Here is an 18468-nt window from a genome sequence, read left to right on the forward strand (position 1 = left end):
GACTCATCAAGGAGAGTTGCCTTTCCGGTCCCGTCCACCGCTGCCATTTGCGTTGGCAGCACCTCGCTCGAAGTGCCGACTACACCGGCATTCCTCGTCTACGAATTGGTGGCGACCCCGGTGACTACCGAGTTCTTAATGGAGGCGCCTAAGGAGATCCCTCATGGGTACGCGTGCATGTATGTGCCGGATTGTGGTGACTCGGGCACTCACAAACCAGGCCACAACATCGGGGACTCCGGCGAAGACGGGAGGAACGTCGGCGACAGAGCGTACGTGGCTAACTAAATACGCCACACCGACGAAACTCCCGAGCCCGGCTCCCGCAGCCGGCTCGGAGCCGGAAAAGCAAACGTGGCAGGCCAAGTACGCCACCCCGGCGAATCTTCGGAGTGCAACTCCTACGGCCAGCACAGACGGATCGGATCAGTACCATACCGAGAGACCGAGTTCGGCATGATGCCGAAAAGAAGGGCAGTCGGCTATTCCAAGCCGTACCCTGACGATTACGAGATGATCCCGCTGCCACCAAAATATCGGCTCCCCGACTTCTCCAAATTCGGTGGATCGAGATGGCTCCAGCTCCATCGAGCACGTCAGCCGATACTTGGCTCAACTAGGACCGGCTTCAGTGTCGGATCAGCTACGCGTGAGGCTCTTTTCACAGTCCCTCACGGGATCGGCCTTTGGATGGTACACCTCTCTACCAGCGAACTCCATCCGAGTCTTGGAAGCGGTTGGAAGAACAGTTCCATATGCAATACCATTCGAAGCTTCCGAGTCCGGCATTGCCGATCTAGCACAACTACGTCGAAGCGCGGGGAAACGGTGACAGAGTACATCCAGCGCTTCAGGAATCTTAGGAACCGATGTTATTCGGTTCGCATAACTGAAAAGGAAGCAGTCGAGTTGGCGGTAGCAGGCCTTGCAACACAGCTCAAGGACATGGCCTCCCAAGCAGATTATCCCTCGCCGGCGCACATGGTTCGAAACTATCGGCATATGAACGGCGCCACCCCGACCTGTACCAAGACAAGTTCAAGCGTGCGATAGTCATGGTCGATACGGAGGAGGATGAAGTGCCTGCGGGAGGCCAAGAGATAGCAGTGGCTGAGTGGACTCGGGGAGGAACCCCGTCGCCCGCAAATGGGTAAAGCCACCGGGGCCGCCCGTGGGATTTGATTTTGACGTGACCAAGACCGAACAAATCTTCGACCTCCTGCTCAAGGAGAAACAGCTTGACGGTTCTCGAAGGTCTCAAGTTCCCCACGGCGAAAGAGCTAAACGGAAAGCCGTATCGCAAATTCCACAACTCGCTTTCCCATGCCACCAACGACCGCCGGGTGTGGCGTCGGCACATCCAAGCGGCGATAGAGAAGGGGCGGCTAATTTTCAACCGATACGCCATGAAGGTCGACACCCAACCCTTCCCCGCCGTTAACATGGTAGAAATCACCTACCCCGAAGGTTGCCAGCCGGGCCCCTCGTTCGAGCATCAACATGGTAGGGCACTGGAAACCACTCCGGCAAAGATGGAGATGAGGGCAGCCTGCTCTCACAGCAAGGATACGGATGAGGCCGCTCCACGCGATCGGCTCCGTCATGATGGCAAGCGCTATGTCACGAGAGGGAGAGGTGAAGAATATAAGATATCGGCGACCCCTCTCTCGATCACCTCCTCAACAAATATGTTAGTCGAGAATGGTCAACGCCGGCGACCCAATTACGGTGACAGAGAAGATCGTTTGGCTAGAGAAGCCAGAAGATATCGTCGGCAGGATCACGATGAGGAGGAGCACGGGCGCTGTGCCACGGAAGCATCCAGGGAGCAAGATGACAACGCCAGACACTGGGACTGCCCCTCTTCGTACACCGCTGGGATTCAGGAATGAGCCGATTGCCCACAATCGGCAATTGCCCGTGAATGCAATCAGAAAAGAAGGAGGCAGCCAACGTGTCTGTGTTCGAGCGCTTAGGGCCTCTCCCACCACAAAGCAAACGCGCCGAGTCACCTCGTTGGGCAGATCTTGAAGATTCAGAAGACGAGGGAGAAGTGGAAGAAGACAGGTACCACCGGCCAAGGTGGTGCCCTGACGGTCTCAGCCGTTCCCGAAGCGCAGGGTTCAGCGATTGCGCGGCCCGGAGGAAGCCGAAAGGTTGTACCTGCATACGCTAAGAAAGGCACGGCCTGATCTGGCCGCAAAGGTTCAGCGAACCCCGGATGAAGAGGGTCGTCCACGGAAAATGGAGTGGCGCCCTAAACGAGAGGAGAGCCGATGATGAGACATCGGCTGGCACAAACATGGTACTCATCTTGCCGACGGAGCGTAGCGCTCCACGACTCTACGGAGCACACAAGGTGGACGACGACAGGCGCATCAAGTCAGAGGTTGGGTTGGTTTCATCCAGCTCGACCAAGTAGCAAGATCAAACCAATGAGCAAACCAGGAGAGGCTGATCCTTGTGATCGGTCCCAAAAAATTTACGAAGGGAACTTACCAAACCTTCAACGAACAAGCAACGTGGAGGCCGATTCCAGTAATCGGCCAAAATTATCCTCACCTACCTTTCTGCCTGGGTTCAACATGTTATCCAACAGAGCCGATACCATCAATTTTCTTGACAGAATCGGCTCGGGGGCACCCAGTATATGGAAATACGAGGATATACAACGAAGCATCTCATCTTTTGTTGATGGGTATTGGAATATGGGGGCCGATGCACGAGTCGGCCGTAAAAAAGAAAAATGAAAATTCGAAAATTTTCGAACACGACCGATGCAGGCAGGCATCGACTTAAGGACATGAAAGCCGATGCAGGACCATCGACTCAAGGGAAATTTCTTCAAGGACAATGTCAGGAGCAGCATGTCAAGAATCAAGAAACAGCCGATGCGTAGTCATCGACTCTAGTTGTGCGAGGATTATCAAGCCTTCACCAAATCCAGGATTTCCAATCTGTGGGGCTAGTTATCGGCTGTCAGAGGGAGAAAGAGGGTCGGCAGTTCTCGCCTCGAGTAAGAGCTCGGGGGGCAGCTCACCTTGAATGCTTTCCGCTCAGAGAAGCCGATTTGCATAAGGAACTTCCCCGCACACGATCAGGCCCAGGTCTACACAGTTCATGCGCGTATTCCTCGTCTCTGTTTTGCATTGGCTGAGACTCGGGGGGCAACAGGCCTGGTAGATCGCTCTGTTGAAGGGCCGGTGCGTTGTTATCGGCTCATTACACATTGGCAAAGAGGGCAAATCGGCAAGGTCAGTAGGAGAGGCAAATCGGCTCAATCAAACTCAGAAGAAATCGGCAAAATCAAAGTGGGGAACAATTCTTCATTGATAGGCGGGATTTCTTACATAAAGAACTGAATTGCTCTCAAAAGGAAATACGAGGGGATACATTGCCCCATCTACCACTACTGACCCTATGACAGAGGTCCTATCTACGGGCCGTCATTGTCCTCATCATCATCCTCCGAGCTCTCATCGGCACTGCTGCCGATGGGCTCTTCGTCGCTACTCCCGTAGCCCTCCATGGGGGCCTCATCCCCACCCTCGTCGTCGCTGGCTCGTCGTCGTCCCACCACATGCGAAGGCGCTTCGCTGGTGGGTAGCCTTCGAGGGAGTCGTCGTCGTCGTCCTCCTCCTCCTCCTCTTCTTCCTCCATCACCCCCTCGGAGGAGGTGAAGTCGTCCCAGGAGAAGCGATCGTCATCGCTCTCCTCCTCCGGTTCCCCGTCGGCGAGGAAACGGAGGTCGCTCTCCCCGTCCGTCGAGGACTGGTCGTCCTCGGACCAGATGGAGAAGTCATGATCTGACTCCTCCCCGGCCGCAATGGCGCGGCGGGTATTGGCCGCATGAACCACCGCTGGGTTGTGCTCCGGCGTCGGCTCGCGGGACATGGAGGACTGGCTGGAGGAGTCCGATGGGGCTGAGGAGGAAGAAGACATGATGGTGCAGGAGGGTTTTTGGACTGCTAATGCGAGGATGCAGGGCAGAACTGTTCGTAGCAGTTAAATAAAGGGGGATGGTGAAAATTCAATGCCACAGCAGTTTCCGAGGAAGTGGTGTTTGAAAGAAAGAGAAAAGACTGCCAAATCACGCGGAGAAGTTGAGAAGGCAAGTCATCATAATAACGGATACTGCGACGGTTCTGCCACGACATGACCCGACGAGAGCGTAATGATTTTGGAAATTCCATTTCCAAAACCAGGGGGGCATGTGTTATCACCAGAATTTGACCAAGTCAGAGGTGGGCCGCGATCGAAGATGGGTGTGAAGAAATATATAGAAGAAGTATGTGGATCGGCCTTTTATACCAAGTTGGGCTTAATTGCCCGTGTATCCGTAACATATTAGATCGTATTTTAGTTAAGAGATAGAATCTTGGTCGTGCACGGTTTAGTGCACGCCCTCATTAGAAAGTCCCCTGGACTATAAATATGTACCTAGGGTTTATGGAATAAACAACAACTCACGTTCAATCCCAAAAACAAACCAATCTCGGCGCATCGCCAACTCCTTCATCTCGAGGGTTTCTATCGGGTAAGCGACATGCCGCCTAGATCGCATCTTGCGATCTAGGCAGCACAAGCCCTACGTTGTTCATGCGTTGCTCGTCATCGAAGCGCTTTTGATGGCGAGCAACGTAGTTATCATTAGATGTGTTAGGGTTAGCATTGTTCTTCGTTTAAGCATGCTTACGTAGTGCAACCCTTGCATATCTAGCCGTCCTCACGCCTATCTCAGGTGTGGGGCGGCACCCCGCTTGATCATTATTTAGTAGATCTGATCCGTTACGATGGCTCCTTGTTTCTACAAGGATTAGTTTAATATCCGCAATAGTTTGGCCTTACAAAGGGGGAGGATCCTGTGGCACGTAGGGTGGCGTTCGCAAGTCCTAAACGGGATGTTCCTAGGATCAACTTCATGTTGATTTTTTGGCCTTGTTTAGGATCGGCTTACGAGCACCGTGCGTGGCCATCTGGCCCAACCTGGAGTAGGATGATCCGATTATGTGGTGAAAACCCTAAATCGTCGTAGATCTCATTAGCTTCATCTTGATCAAGCAGGACCACCAAGTATTCGTACACCCCGTACGGATCATGGGTGGATCGGCTCTTTGAGCCGATTCACGAGATAACCCGAGAGCCGATCGAGGCTCGTATTTAACGTTTACATGTATGCCCCGCAGAAACTAAGCGAGGCAATCTCATCACCTTCCCGACCGGGTATAGGTCAGGTGGCACGCCCTGCACTTCGCAACGCCGCGTGTGACCAGAAGAGCATTGCGGGCCGTCGCTCGGAGGGGTCTCAGCCAGCCGCAGCTCTAGGCTCCCCCCGGCTCTACAGTGTTGATAAGGCCGCTGCCCGCCGGTGGGTTTTGGCAGTCAACAGATCCAGTGACCCCTTGGCTCGGCTGCAGCAAATCCTGCACCTGAGGATGCTGAAACCTAGAAGTCTGACACGGTCAACCTCGATGCTGACAAGCCCACCGATGCGCCTGAGAAGGCGACCGCCGGCAAGAGGAAGAGAGGTGCCTTCGCGGATGATGAGCTGGCCTTCACCAACATGACTGTTGCTGTGAAGGACGTCGCACGGGCCATCAGGGACAACAAGCCCACGGACATGCACCCTGACCTGTACACTGCGGTCATGGACATGCTTGGCTTCGCTGAGGATGATCTCATGGCCGCCCTCAGCCACCTCGTCGACCACAAGGCCCAGGGTTCCAGCTTCGTCGGCATGATCGAGCCACACCGCGTCCTCTGGCTGAGAAACTACCTTGGCAAGTACCACGGCAAGGTGTAGTGGTGCCCTTGAGGGCGTGGTTCAGGGATGCATGCATGGAGATGGTGATGATGATGATGTATATTCTGGCAGTAGCTAGGATGAAAAACATTTGATGGCCCCCTTTTGTAAGTATGATGAGGTGGTATATACTAACCCCTCAGGTGATGGTGAACTTTGCGGTGTTAGAATGAGACACCCACTTTTGTTGTGGTGGTAGGACGCCACCATGGTAATGTAGGATGAACTTCTGATCGACTTTTGGAATGATCATGCATGCCCCTGTTAGTTTACCATTTGCTGTCAACACTTGTGTTGTTCTATTGCTCTTTTCTGAATTGCTTCATGGTTGTGATCGCTAACTTCTTCTTATGCCATGCTAGTGGTATGTGGTGTTTCGCGGGCGGGTTCGAGGAATCTACAACTCATGAAGAGTATGTCAAGATCAGGTCAATGGCTTCTCCAACAACAGCTACCGAGGATATGCAACATTGGAGGAGGCACAACAAGAGTACCTCACCTTCATGGAAGAGGAGCTGCATGACGATCATGCCATCGATGAGGCAGTGCCATTAGCACAACTGCCACCGGAGGAAGTACATGCTCTGCGCCGCCGAAGGTACGTCCCAGCCGGGTGAAAGATTACATCATCGCCTTCCTCATCGTGGTGATCGTGAGGATCGTGTTCTTTTGAGTGATGTCTGATCGTATGTAATATGACATGGCATGGTAATCTCACCATATTTAAATTGTGGTAAGGATATGAAACTGTGATTTGAGCAACCAAACAACAGATTCCGCTAAAAATGGGCAACCAAATGATAGGGCCTGGATTCCTTCTCCGCTGTGCAAAAAGCCGCACAGGCTACCAAACGACCGGCTTTCATGATCCATAATCCGTTCACGACGCGCAGGTGCTCCCATCTTGCTGGAGCAGTAATGCAGAAATTCAACCGAGGCAACGAAGGCGCCCTATGCTTGCAGACGGCACGACAGCACGAGCAGCAGATGGGCAGGGTGGGTAAAGCTTCCACTCGATTCCCCTAATCTGCTTGCCGTCATTTGCCTGCGCCCGCCGAGCATTGACTAGAACTAAAGCGACTCGTAACCAACGCGACCCCGTCGGCCGTCGCCATCGCCGTCAACCTCAGCTCACCTCACTGACCCACTCCGCCACCTGCCTCCACTCCCGCCCGACCGCACAACACAGGACCTCCATTACGCGACCTCCTCCTACTGCTGGCTGCCCGCACTTCCCCGGGCACGCACCACCGGAGGAATCGCATCGCTACCTTGCTTCCTCCTCACGTGCCTTGCCCTCCCCGCTTCCCGTTCCGCTCCATCCTACCCACTGAACTAAGGGTCGGCGAGAGGCCACGGCAAGAAGCCGCGAGCAGGCAGAGGACGCGATGCAGCAGCAGCAGGCGCCGCCGTCGTCGTTCGCCCGCCCTGCTCCCGCCACCTTCGACGAGGCGTCCATGGAGCAGAGCAGGAGCTTCGTCAAGGCGCTTCAGGTACGGCCCCGCGGCCCGGATCCGGGAGATCCCGCCTCTACCTGAGTTCAGTTCACCTCCGCGTCGCTCGGCGTGCCGAGAGATCCGCGTTTTGCGCTTCCATTGTTTGGTCGACACTAAGTAAGTAAACGGCTCGCGTTTAATTTGCTCCGTGTGTTGTGCAGGAGCTCAAGAACCTGCGCCCGCAGCTCTACTCCGCCTCCGAGTACTGCGAGAAGTCCTACCTCCACAGCGAGCAGAAGCACGTGTGAGATTTCTTCCTGTCCTCCTCTCTCACGCGATTTCGTGTTCTTGTAGTTGATTTTCTATCAACTCGCGCGCTGAACAACAGCTTGTGCATGTGTAGCAATCATTGCTTACTACATGGTGTTCCTAGCAGCCCATGTTCTAACTGAATTTTGTGTCTTGCTGCTAGTATTTTGGTGGGTGTTGCATGGTGCACAATAGGCTTCTATGAAGCATTGATTAGTTCAGTGTATGCTAGCATATCGGCGTCCATCTACCCATGGACTCATAGTACTAGGCAAATCAAGGCCAATTGATTGACAAAAAAACACTCCAGGTGTGGAGGCTTAAATGCTGAGACACCACTAGAAAATTATCTTGGGCTCTGTAGGCTGTAGTAGAAATTTTGGTTCCTTGCACGAGGTTTCATAATTGTTACTAATTCAGACTGTGCTACTCGATTTGTGTTAGATAAAGAATCGACGCTCAGGGTCGTCCGCTTAGAAATAAAAATTTCTCGACCAACTCAGAAATAGAGGCTGCCTTGTTAAGTTTAGCTTATACTGAGGAATTTATGAAACATTTATCGCACATGGCTATTACTCCACGTACTCTGTAGAATTGTATTGGAATGATGGTCACAAAAGAAAGGGAATAAAAGCTGCGATTGATTTTTTTTCCCAAGCGATCCTCGTGGATCGATTTTCATTACCAAGGAGATAACGAAAAACATAGTATCAAGCCCCTGGGGCCAAAGCTGCGATTGAATAGATGTGTCTATCTTCTGCATCTGACTGCACTGCGAAATGAATAAAGGCTTCTGTAAACTATTGAAGAACACATAAAGTTTCTGATAGTTGATCATCGTGCAGAAGTGGAACGTGCACTGAGAAATTGTCTGATCCTTTTTCACATGCTTTTTTTGTTGTCAGGGTGCTGGACAACTTGAAGGATTATGCTGTCAGGGCCCTGGTCAACGCGGTCGACCACCTTGGTACCGTCGCCTTCAAGTTGACAGACCTGTATGAACAACAGGCTTCAGAGCTCTCAACTATCGAGCTGAAAGTAGCATCCTTGAACCAGGTACCTACTATTTTAGCACGGGAATTTGTGCTGATAGAGCTACAGGAGTGACAAGTGGCACTTTTTTTCCATGTTCAGCAAGTCCTCACCTGCCAAACCTACACGGATAAAGAAGGCCTTAGGCAGCAGCAGATGATCGGAACCGCCACCAGGCACCACAAACATTACATCGTACCAGGTAAGAACGTGTGATACAAGGATGTAACTCGCAGCCCAAAGAAATGATTAGTGCCTAATTTAACTTGTTAATTTTTCTCTGTTCCAGTTTCAGGAAACAAAAGGATGCAGACCTTTTCCGAGATGCAGACTGATGCTGAGTTCGACTTACGGCCCAAACCTTATCCCTCAGGTACGTTTCTGTGGGCACATTTGGAAATTTTATACTACTAAGTACTTAGTATACTGAGGCAAATGCTTTCCTCATCAGAGAAAACTCTTTTCTGGCACTTGGCTTCAGAGAAGAACTCCAAAACCAATGGAGAACGACAATCTGAATTAGGGTAAGTATGCCACCTCTATTTTGCACCATTCTTGCGAAATGTAGCATTTTATATGTTGTGATCTGCTTTTTGCAGCCACGGAGAAACAAAAACTTCTAAACCTACATCCAGTGATGGGTTCAACCTTCTAGGTACTTAATTTATTTGATTGCTTATAGCATCCCAGTTGTGTGATTCAGTTTGATGGTTGGAACCAAGAGTACCTAAGTGGCAGATTTTTGCCTAGTATATATCTGTATGTACAGGCAGCAAGCATTTCATCTGAAACAACTTATTTTTTAGGTAAGGAATCGTCTGCCTCTCCCTTGCCCAAGCGTACACAGTCGAATGTGACCAGCTCGGACATTGTTACTCGTAACAGTGGCATGAAGGTAATCTACAATATGGTGAAATATGTGCTTAACAATAATGCCAAACTGAATTCTTGATTATATACTGAGGTTGCTGATTTGCATTTTCAGGATCAGCCTGGTACAAGGCATTTGTCATCATTCAGTTCTCTCGATAACCCAAGAGCGCGCCAAATCCAAAAGGCTCCCGTCCGCACGAAGAGCATGCTAGCTGCATTCTTTGTCAGGCACAGGTCTGGAAAGATGAAAAATGTCTCAGTTCGTTGATCAGCTGCAGACCTGCAGTTTGCTATGGCCAGCTGCACAATGAAGTACACGCAAGAAACTCAGTCCACATCTCTTATATGGTACTCCCTCCGTGCACTAATATAAGATGTTTTGCCAAGCTAAATTAGCTTGCCAAAATGTGTTATATTAGTAAGCAGAAGAAGTAATATATGTATCTTGTATATTCTAGTGGTCTAGAGATACATCGTATGTGATGCCATTTCCATCTCTAATTCTTAATGTCATCATGCTGATGACACAAAATTATACGGATAGAGTAAATTTGTATACCATTTTGCCAAATCACTAGCCAGGAGTTCCAGAAGTTTTCAGTATAAACGAATGAGATGGAATGCATATGAGTATGTCAATGCTAAGTTCCTTCCGTCTATATATAGATCACACAGCATGTTTTTTGCGAAACACACATACGCGCACACGCTCATCCCTATAAACGCACACATGCACATCCTACCCCTATGAACACCTCCAAGAGACCTGATTCGGCAGGTGTTGAGATTGACGAAGTCACCACAGGCGCCTTACTATCGACGGGAACATCGCCTCCTACTGAAAAATATTCCACCTTTATGAGACACCAAAGTGTCAAATCTAGGATTTAAATTCTGGTGGGCTGGTGGCGTCACTGCCCTCCTAACCATCCAACCACAGGTTGGTTCTCGATCACACATCGTGTTTGTAAAGAAACCAACAAGATTTGTACCTCCTCGAATGTATGTTGGAAGGTATTGTGAATGGAAGTCTCAATTTGTATGCTTGACATGCCTGTAATTCGATGAGTACACAAATCAAGGTAGCGATTGGTTCATGGGGGCGATGGTGTATGGCATGATCAAAACTGTCTGTTTTTGTTGGAGTAGTGAGGGCATTATGAGAACTAGAATTAAATGTGCGTCTTGGCGCACGATCCCGTGAAGTTCATGTCCATCTTTATTTTGTATGACGATGATAAAAATAGCTGCTAATATGATATTACATTTCGTAGATTTTGAACACACCTTTGTACGCATTCTCCGGTTTTCGTATTGAAATTTTAAATAAGTAAAACTGATTAGATTCCGAGCTTAACAATATTAGATCTTAGGCGTAATAATATGATGTAATGAGACCACTACAGGATTAGACAACAGCTTATGCATACCCATCGGTACGTTCCAAAATGATAAACACCTATTTAATCGTTAGTTGTCCATTGGATCGTTGCAAGGTTGTGCACATCTTGATATCTTTTACAGGCTTGATCTCTTCTATTCGAGTTTGTCTGAACCAATCTATCTTGCTATTAGTTGATTCGGGAGCTATATAAACACGACTCTGTGTCCGATATCTGTACTATGCCTTCTCCATCTATACGCCTCTGCGAAAAATACAGATGCATCGAGTGAGTACTGCGTAAAAGATAGTGCTGGCCTCTGGAGAATCATTTATCAGGTGGGAAGCGGAGTTGGACTCCAGAAGAAAAAAAAAGCTGAACATTTAAATGGTAGCAATAGTTTATTCCAGAACATGATGCGTGTGCCAGATGAAAGGGCCCCACAACCTGACCACCCACTAACATGTCTGTCTCGCAATCGACTTATCGGCCATACCGGTGTCGAACCAAGTCCATCTCTCTCTCTGACAAAGACAACTCTGCAGTACGCTGCTTGCTTGCGCCGAAAGCAATGTCAGTGGAAGCCAGCCCTGACAAAAAGCCAGTGGGTCTCCCACTTCATCCAAATAGGTGAGGCACGAGACGAGGAAAAGGAAAATCTCCATGCTACTTCTCGGCTGCCGGAACTACAACATCGCCACATCGGGTCCAACGGAGTGAAATTTGCATAGCCAATGTATCTGGTAGATGGAAAGATTTGCTGGGTTTTTTTATGAAAACATGGGAAAAATCATGTACATGAAGTCATGAACCAAATAATCTGAAAATGTTTGAAAATTATTGTCTTCCCATTTATAAGTTGTCACTTTTTCTGAGATTCAGGCAAAAACTTGGTCCTATAGGTTATAACTTGGTCCAACAATTCCGCAAAAATGACATAGTTATGGCTATATTTGTGGTATAGCTTGTTATAACGTTCCCAAATTGCGCATGGTGGTGCATCTTTATTCCCAACAATGTTGCAAACAAGAATTTTCAACTTTTTGGTATAAAGAAAATCATTTTTCATTTTCTAAATGACAAAATAGGTTTATTTTGTGAATGAGATACAAAAAATATTGTTCCAAATCGTACCTCTATATTTTTCAGGTAAAGTAGGCCGCATTTCAGTGGCAATTGCCAACTATTACGAATTTTAATGATTTGTAGCTACTTTCGCGCATTTAAATGAATTTATGCTGATTTATTGAAAGAAATTCAAATTTGAACTATAGGTGTGTTATAAATTGGTCCTACAAATCCCCAAAAATCTTATTTAGATACATATTACTTATTACATAGTGAAACCGATGATAGTGCTGAAATATTCAACCCCTTTCTGAATAATCATATCGACCATTTTGATCCGGTTTTGAAATAAATAAAAGAAAATGAAGAAAATCTCAAAAAATGAAATCCTTTCGCATGGAGTGCTAATATGTGTACTAGTTGATAGGGGAACTAAGAAACATGTAATAGGGTAATAAAAACAAAATTTCTTCACAAAACGGACTATCATGTACGAAGATTCATAGATTTCAAGCCAAATGACATAGTTATGGTCATATTTATGGCATAGTTAGTTATAATGTGCCCAAATTGCGCATGGTGGTGCATCTTGCCATTCCCAACAATGTTGCTAACTTGAATTTTCAACTTTTTGGTATAAAAATCATTTTTCATTTTCTATTTTATTAAATTATCGTAGGAGAACCCCCTACGGTGTAGATTTTATATTAACCAAGAGACACAATTACAAACTAGCAGAAGTACATCACGGGAAAGAAATGGAAGTGAAAATATAAAACAACGACAACAAAGCTTTTATTCCCAAACAAGTTGGGGTAGGCTAGAGGTGAAACTCATAAGATCTCGTAACCAACTCATGGTTCTGGCACATGGATAGCAAGCTTCCACGCGGCTCTGTCCATGGCTAGTTCTTTGGTGATACTCCAGTCCTTCAGATCTCTCTTTACGGACTCCTCCCATGTCAAGTTTGGTCTACCCATCCTCTCTTGACATTATCAGCATGTTTAGCCGTCCACTATGCACTGAAGCTTCTGGAGGCATGCGCTGAATATGCCCAAACCATCTTAGACGATGTTGGACAAGTTTCTCTGCAATTGGTGCTACCCCAACTCTATCTCGTATATCATAATTCCGGACTCGGTCCATCCTGGTGTGGCCGCATGATGGCGTGTATTTCACACGTTCGTTGGGCAACCCCAAGAGGAAGGTATGATGAGCACAGCAGCAAGTTTTCCCTCAGAAAGAAACCAAGGTTTATCGAACCAGGAGGAGCCAAGAAGCACGTTGAAGGTTGATGGCGGCGGGATGTAGTGCGGCGCAACACCGGAGATTCCGGCGCCAACGTGGAACCTGCACAACACAACCAAAGTACTTTGCCCCAACGAAACAGGTGAGGTTGTCAATCTCACCGGCTTGCTGTAACAAAGGATTAACCGTATTGTGTGGAAGATGATTGTTTGCGAAAACAAGTAGAACAAGTATTGCAATGAGATTGTATTTCAAGAAAGAGAATTGGACCGGGGTCCACAGTTCACTAGAGGTGTCTCTCCCATAAGACGAACAGCATGTTGGGTGAACAAATTACAGTTGGGCAATTGACAAATAAAGAGAGCATGACAATGCACATACATATCATGATGAGTATAGTGAGATTTAATTGGGCATTACGACAAAGTACATAGACCGCCATCCAACCGCATCTATGCCTAAAAAGTCCACCTTCGAGGTTATCATCCGAACCCCTCCAGTATTAAGTTGCAAGCAACGGACAATTGCATTAAGTATGGTGCGTAATGTAATCAACAACTACATCCTTAGACATAGCATCAATGTTTTATCCCTAGTGGCAACAAGACAACACAACCTTAGAACTTTCTCGTCATCGTCCCGGTGTCAATGCGGGCATGAACCCACTATCGAGCATAAGTACTCCCTCTTGGAGTTAAAAGCATCTACTTGGCCGGAGCATCTACTAATAACGGAGAGCATGCAAGATCATAAACAACACATGTATAACTTTGATAATCAACATAACAAGTATTCTCTATTCATCGGATCCCAACAAACGCAACATATAGAATTACATATAGATGATCTTGATCATGATAGGCAGCTCACAAGATCCGACAATGATAGCACAATGGGGAGAAGACAACCATCTAGCTACCGCTATGGACCCATAGTCCAGGGGTAGACTACTCACACATCACACCGGAGGCGACCATGGCGGCGTAGAGTCCTCCGGGAGATGAATCCCCTCTCCGGCAGGGTGCCGGAGGCGATCTCCTGGATCCCCCGAGATGGGATCGGCGGCGACGGCGTCTCAGTTATGTTTTCCGTATCGTGGCTCTCGGTATCGGGGGTTTCGTCACGGAGGCTATTTGTAGGCGGAAGGGCAAGTCGAGAGGCGGCACGGGGGGCCCACACCACGGGCCGGCGCGGCCGGGGGTGGGGCCGCGCCGCCCTAGGGTTTGGCCACCCCGTGGCCCCTCTTCGTCTCGTCTTCGGTCTTCCGGAAGCTTCGTGAGAAAATAGGCCTCTCGGGCTTTTATTTCGTCCAATTCCGAGAATATTTCTTTACTAGGATTTCTGAAACCAAAAACAAGCAGAAAACAATGAATCGGCACTTCGGCATCTTGTTAATAGGTTAGTTCCGTAAAATGCACGAATATGATATAAAGTGTGCATAAAACATGTAGATAACATCAATAATGTGGCATGGAACACAAGAAATTATCGATACGTTGGAGACGTATCAGCATCGCTAAGCTTAGTTCGCTTCGTCCCGAGCAAGGTAAAACGATAACAAAGATAATTTCCGGAGTGACATGCCATCATAAACTTGATCATACTATTTGTAAAGCATATGTAGAGAATGCAGCGATCAAAACAATGGTGATGACATGAGTAAACAAGTGAATCATAAAGCAAAGACTTTTCATGAATAGCACTTCAAGACAAGCATCAATAAGTCTTGCATAAGAGTTAACTCATAAAGCAATAATTCAAAGTAAAGGTATTGAAGCAACACAAAAGAAGATTAAGTTTCAGCGGTTGCTTTCAACTTGTAACATGTATATCTCATGGATATTGTCAACATAGAGTAATATAATAAGTGCAATAAGCGAATATGTAGGAATCAATGCACAGTTCACACAAGTGTTTGCTTCTTGAGGTGGAGAGAAATAGGTGAACTGACTCAACATTGAAAGTAAAAGAATGGTCCTCTCAGAGGAAAAGCATCGATTGCTATATTTGTGCTAGAGCTTTGATTTTGAAAACATGAAACCATTTTGTCAACGGTAGTAATAAAGCATATGCATCATGTAAATTATATCTTATAAGTTGCAAGCCTCATGCATAGTGTACTAATAGTGCTCGCACCTTGTCCTAATTAGCTTGGACTACCTGGATTATCACCGCAATACATATGCTTTAACCAAGTTTCACAAAGGGGTACCTCTATGCCGCCTGTACAAAGGTCTAAGGAGAAAGCTCGCATTTGGATTTCTCGCTTTTGATTATTCTCAACTTAGACATCCATACCGGGACAACATAGACAACGGATAATGGACTCCTCTTTTAATGCTTTAAGCATTCAACAACAATTAATTCTTTTCTCATTAGAGATTTGAGGATGTTTGTCCAAAACTGAAACTTCCACCATGAAACATGGCTTTAGTTAGCGGCCCAATGTTCTTCTCTCACAATATGCATGCTCAAACCATTCAACTCGAGTGTAGATCGCCCTTACTTCGTACAAGACGAACATGCATAGCAACTCACATGAAATTCAACAATGAGTTGATGGCGTTCCCCGCTAAACATGGTTATCGCACAACAAGCAACTTAATAAGAGATAAAGTGCATAATTACATATTCAATACCACAATAGTTTTTAAGCTATTTGTCCCATGAGCTATATATTGCAAAGGTGAATGATGGAATTTTAAAGGTAGCACTCAAGCAATTTACTTTGGAATGGCTGGAAAATACCATGTAGTAGGTAGGTATGGTGGACACAAATGGCATAGTGGTTGGCTCAAGTATTTTGGATGCATGAGAAGTATTCCCTCTCGATACAAGGTTTAGGCTAGCAAGGCTTATTTGAAACAAACACAAGGATGAACCGGTGCAGCAAAACTCACATAAAAGACATATTGAAAGCATTATAAGACTCTACACCGTCTTCCTTGTTGTTCAAACTCAAAACTAGAAATTATCTAGACCTTAGAGAAACCAAATATGCAAACCAAATTTTAGCATGCTCTATGTATTTCTTCATTAATGGGTGCAAAGCATATGATGCAAGAGCTTAAACATGAGCACAACAATTGCCAAGTATCACATTACCCAAGACATTTATAGCAATTACTACATGTATCATTTTCCAATTCCAACCATATAACAATTTAACGAAGGAGAAACTTCGCCATGAATACTATGAGTAGAAACCAAGGACATATTTGTCCATATGCTACAGCGGAGCGTGTATCTCTCCCATAAAGTGAATGCTAGGATCCTTTTTATTCAAACAAAACAAAAACAAAAACAAACCGACGCTCCAAGAAAAAGCACATAAGATGTGGCCGAATAAAAATGTAGTTTCGTGGGAGGAACTCGATAATTTGTTGATGAAGAAGGGGATGCCTTGGGCATCCCCAAGCTTAGACGCTTGAGTCTTCTTGATATATGCAGGGGTGAACCACCGGGTGCATCCCCAAGCTTAGAGCTTTCACTCTCCTTGATCATGTTGCATCATACTCCTCTCTTGATCCTTGAAAACTTCCTCCACACCAAACTCGAAACAACTCATTAGAGGGTTAGTGCACAATATAAATTGACATATTCAGAGGTGACACAATCATTCTTAACACTTCTGGACATTGCATAATGCTACTGGACATTAGTGGATCAAAGAAATTCATCCAACATAGCGAAAGAGGCAATGCGAAATAAAAGGCAGAATCTGTCAAAACAGAACAGTTCGTATTGACGAATTTTAAAATGGCACCAGACTTGCTCAAATGAAAATGCTCAAATTGAATGAAAGTTGCGTACATATCTGAGGATCATGCACGTAAATTGGCATAATTTTCTGAGCTTCCTGCAGGGCAGTGGGCTCAGATTCGTGACAGCAAAGAAATCTGGAACTGCGCAGTAATCCAAATCTAGTACTTACTTTTCTATCAACGGCTTAACTTGGCACAACAAAACTCAAAACTAAGATAAGGAGAGGTTGCTACAGTAGTAAACAACTTCCAAGACACAAATATAAAACAAAGTACTGTAGGTAAAAACATGGGTTGTCTCCCATAAGCGCTTTCTTTAACGCCTTTCAGCTAGGCGCGAAAGTGTGTATCAAGTAACATCAAGAGATGAAGCATCAACATCATTACCAACGGTGTTGGGAGTTTTATCAATTTTAGGCCTATAATAATTCTTTGGTTTAGGCACCTTAGAGACATACATGAATTTTTGCTCCTTACCCACATAAGCTTTCTCATTAAATTTAAGAGAAGAAAAAGTTGAACCCAATTTTCTCATAGCTTCTTCAAGTTTACCAATTCTATGGGTTTGATTATCATGGATAGCACAAATTTCTAGAGTAGCAATTCTTTCATTAATTCCTCCTAGGATTTTATCAAGTTTATCAGTATTATCCAGTAATATTTCCATTTTAGTTTCAATGCTACAATTTTTCTCTATGGTTTCCAATTTTTTCATAACATCCTCAAGGGAGGTTTCACTTTTAGTTTCATTAACAGGTGGTGTTCCAAATAAACTCTCAATAATGCAACTAGCTTCTAAAGCGGGAGCACCTAGGAAGTTACCTCCCGCGAGACAATCAAGAACATATCTATTCCGACTAGAGATACCAACATAAAAATTCCCGAGTAGGATAGTGGTGGAGTGTTTCTTAGTGCACCTATTATGGGCATCACCAATTCTATACCAAGCATCTTTTAAACATTCTCCCCCTTGTTGCTTAAATGAACGAACTTCAACTTCAGGATTACTCATTTTAGCGATAGTAAATAAAGTGAACTAGATAAAGTAAATGCAAGTAACTAATTTTTTTGTGTTTTCGATATAGCAAACAAGATAGCAAATAAAGTAAAACTAGCAACTAATTTTTTTTGTATTATTTTGATTTAGTGCAGCAAACAAAGTAGTAAATAAAATAAAGCAAGACAAAAACAAAGTAAAGAGATTGAGAAGTGGAGACTCCCCTTGCAGCGTGTCTTGATCTCCCCGCAACGGCGCCTGAAAAATATGCTTGATGGCGTGTATTTCACACGTTCGTTGGGCAACCCCAAGAGGAAGGTATGATGAGCACGAGCAGCAAGTTTTTCCCTCGTAAAGAAACCAAGGTTTATCGAACCAGGAGGAGCCAAGAAGCACGTTGAAGGTTGATGGCGGCGGGATGTAGTGCGGCGCAACACCGCAGATTCCGGCGCCAACGTGGAACCCGCACAACACAACCAAAGTACTTTGCCCCAACGAAACAAGTGAGGTTGTCAATCTCACCGGCTTGTTGTAACAAAGGATTAACCGTATTGTG

The 18468-nt window shown here is 46.3% G+C and overlaps 1 protein-coding gene across 1 annotated transcript; it reads left to right on the top strand.

Moving 5' to 3' along the window:
* Window positions 1–7175: 7175 nt before the first annotated feature.
* Window positions 7176–10112, top strand: LOC124667215 (probable protein ABIL1). The gene is made up of 10 exons (XM_047204526.1): window positions 7176–7296; window positions 7461–7543; window positions 8454–8604; window positions 8683–8782; window positions 8870–8953; window positions 9032–9104; window positions 9180–9235; window positions 9387–9475; window positions 9566–9730; window positions 9763–10112. The coding sequence occupies exons 1-9, from the start codon at window positions 7192–7194 to the stop codon at window positions 9719–9721; spliced, it is 897 nt and encodes a 298-aa protein (XP_047060482.1). The 5' UTR covers window positions 7176–7191; the 3' UTR covers window positions 9722–9730; window positions 9763–10112.
* Window positions 10113–18468: the final 8356 nt, after the last annotated feature.

Source organism: Lolium rigidum, chromosome 6, assembly GCF_022539505.1.
Source record: "Lolium rigidum isolate FL_2022 chromosome 6, APGP_CSIRO_Lrig_0.1, whole genome shotgun sequence".
NCBI lineage: Eukaryota > Viridiplantae > Streptophyta > Magnoliopsida > Poales > Poaceae > Lolium > Lolium rigidum.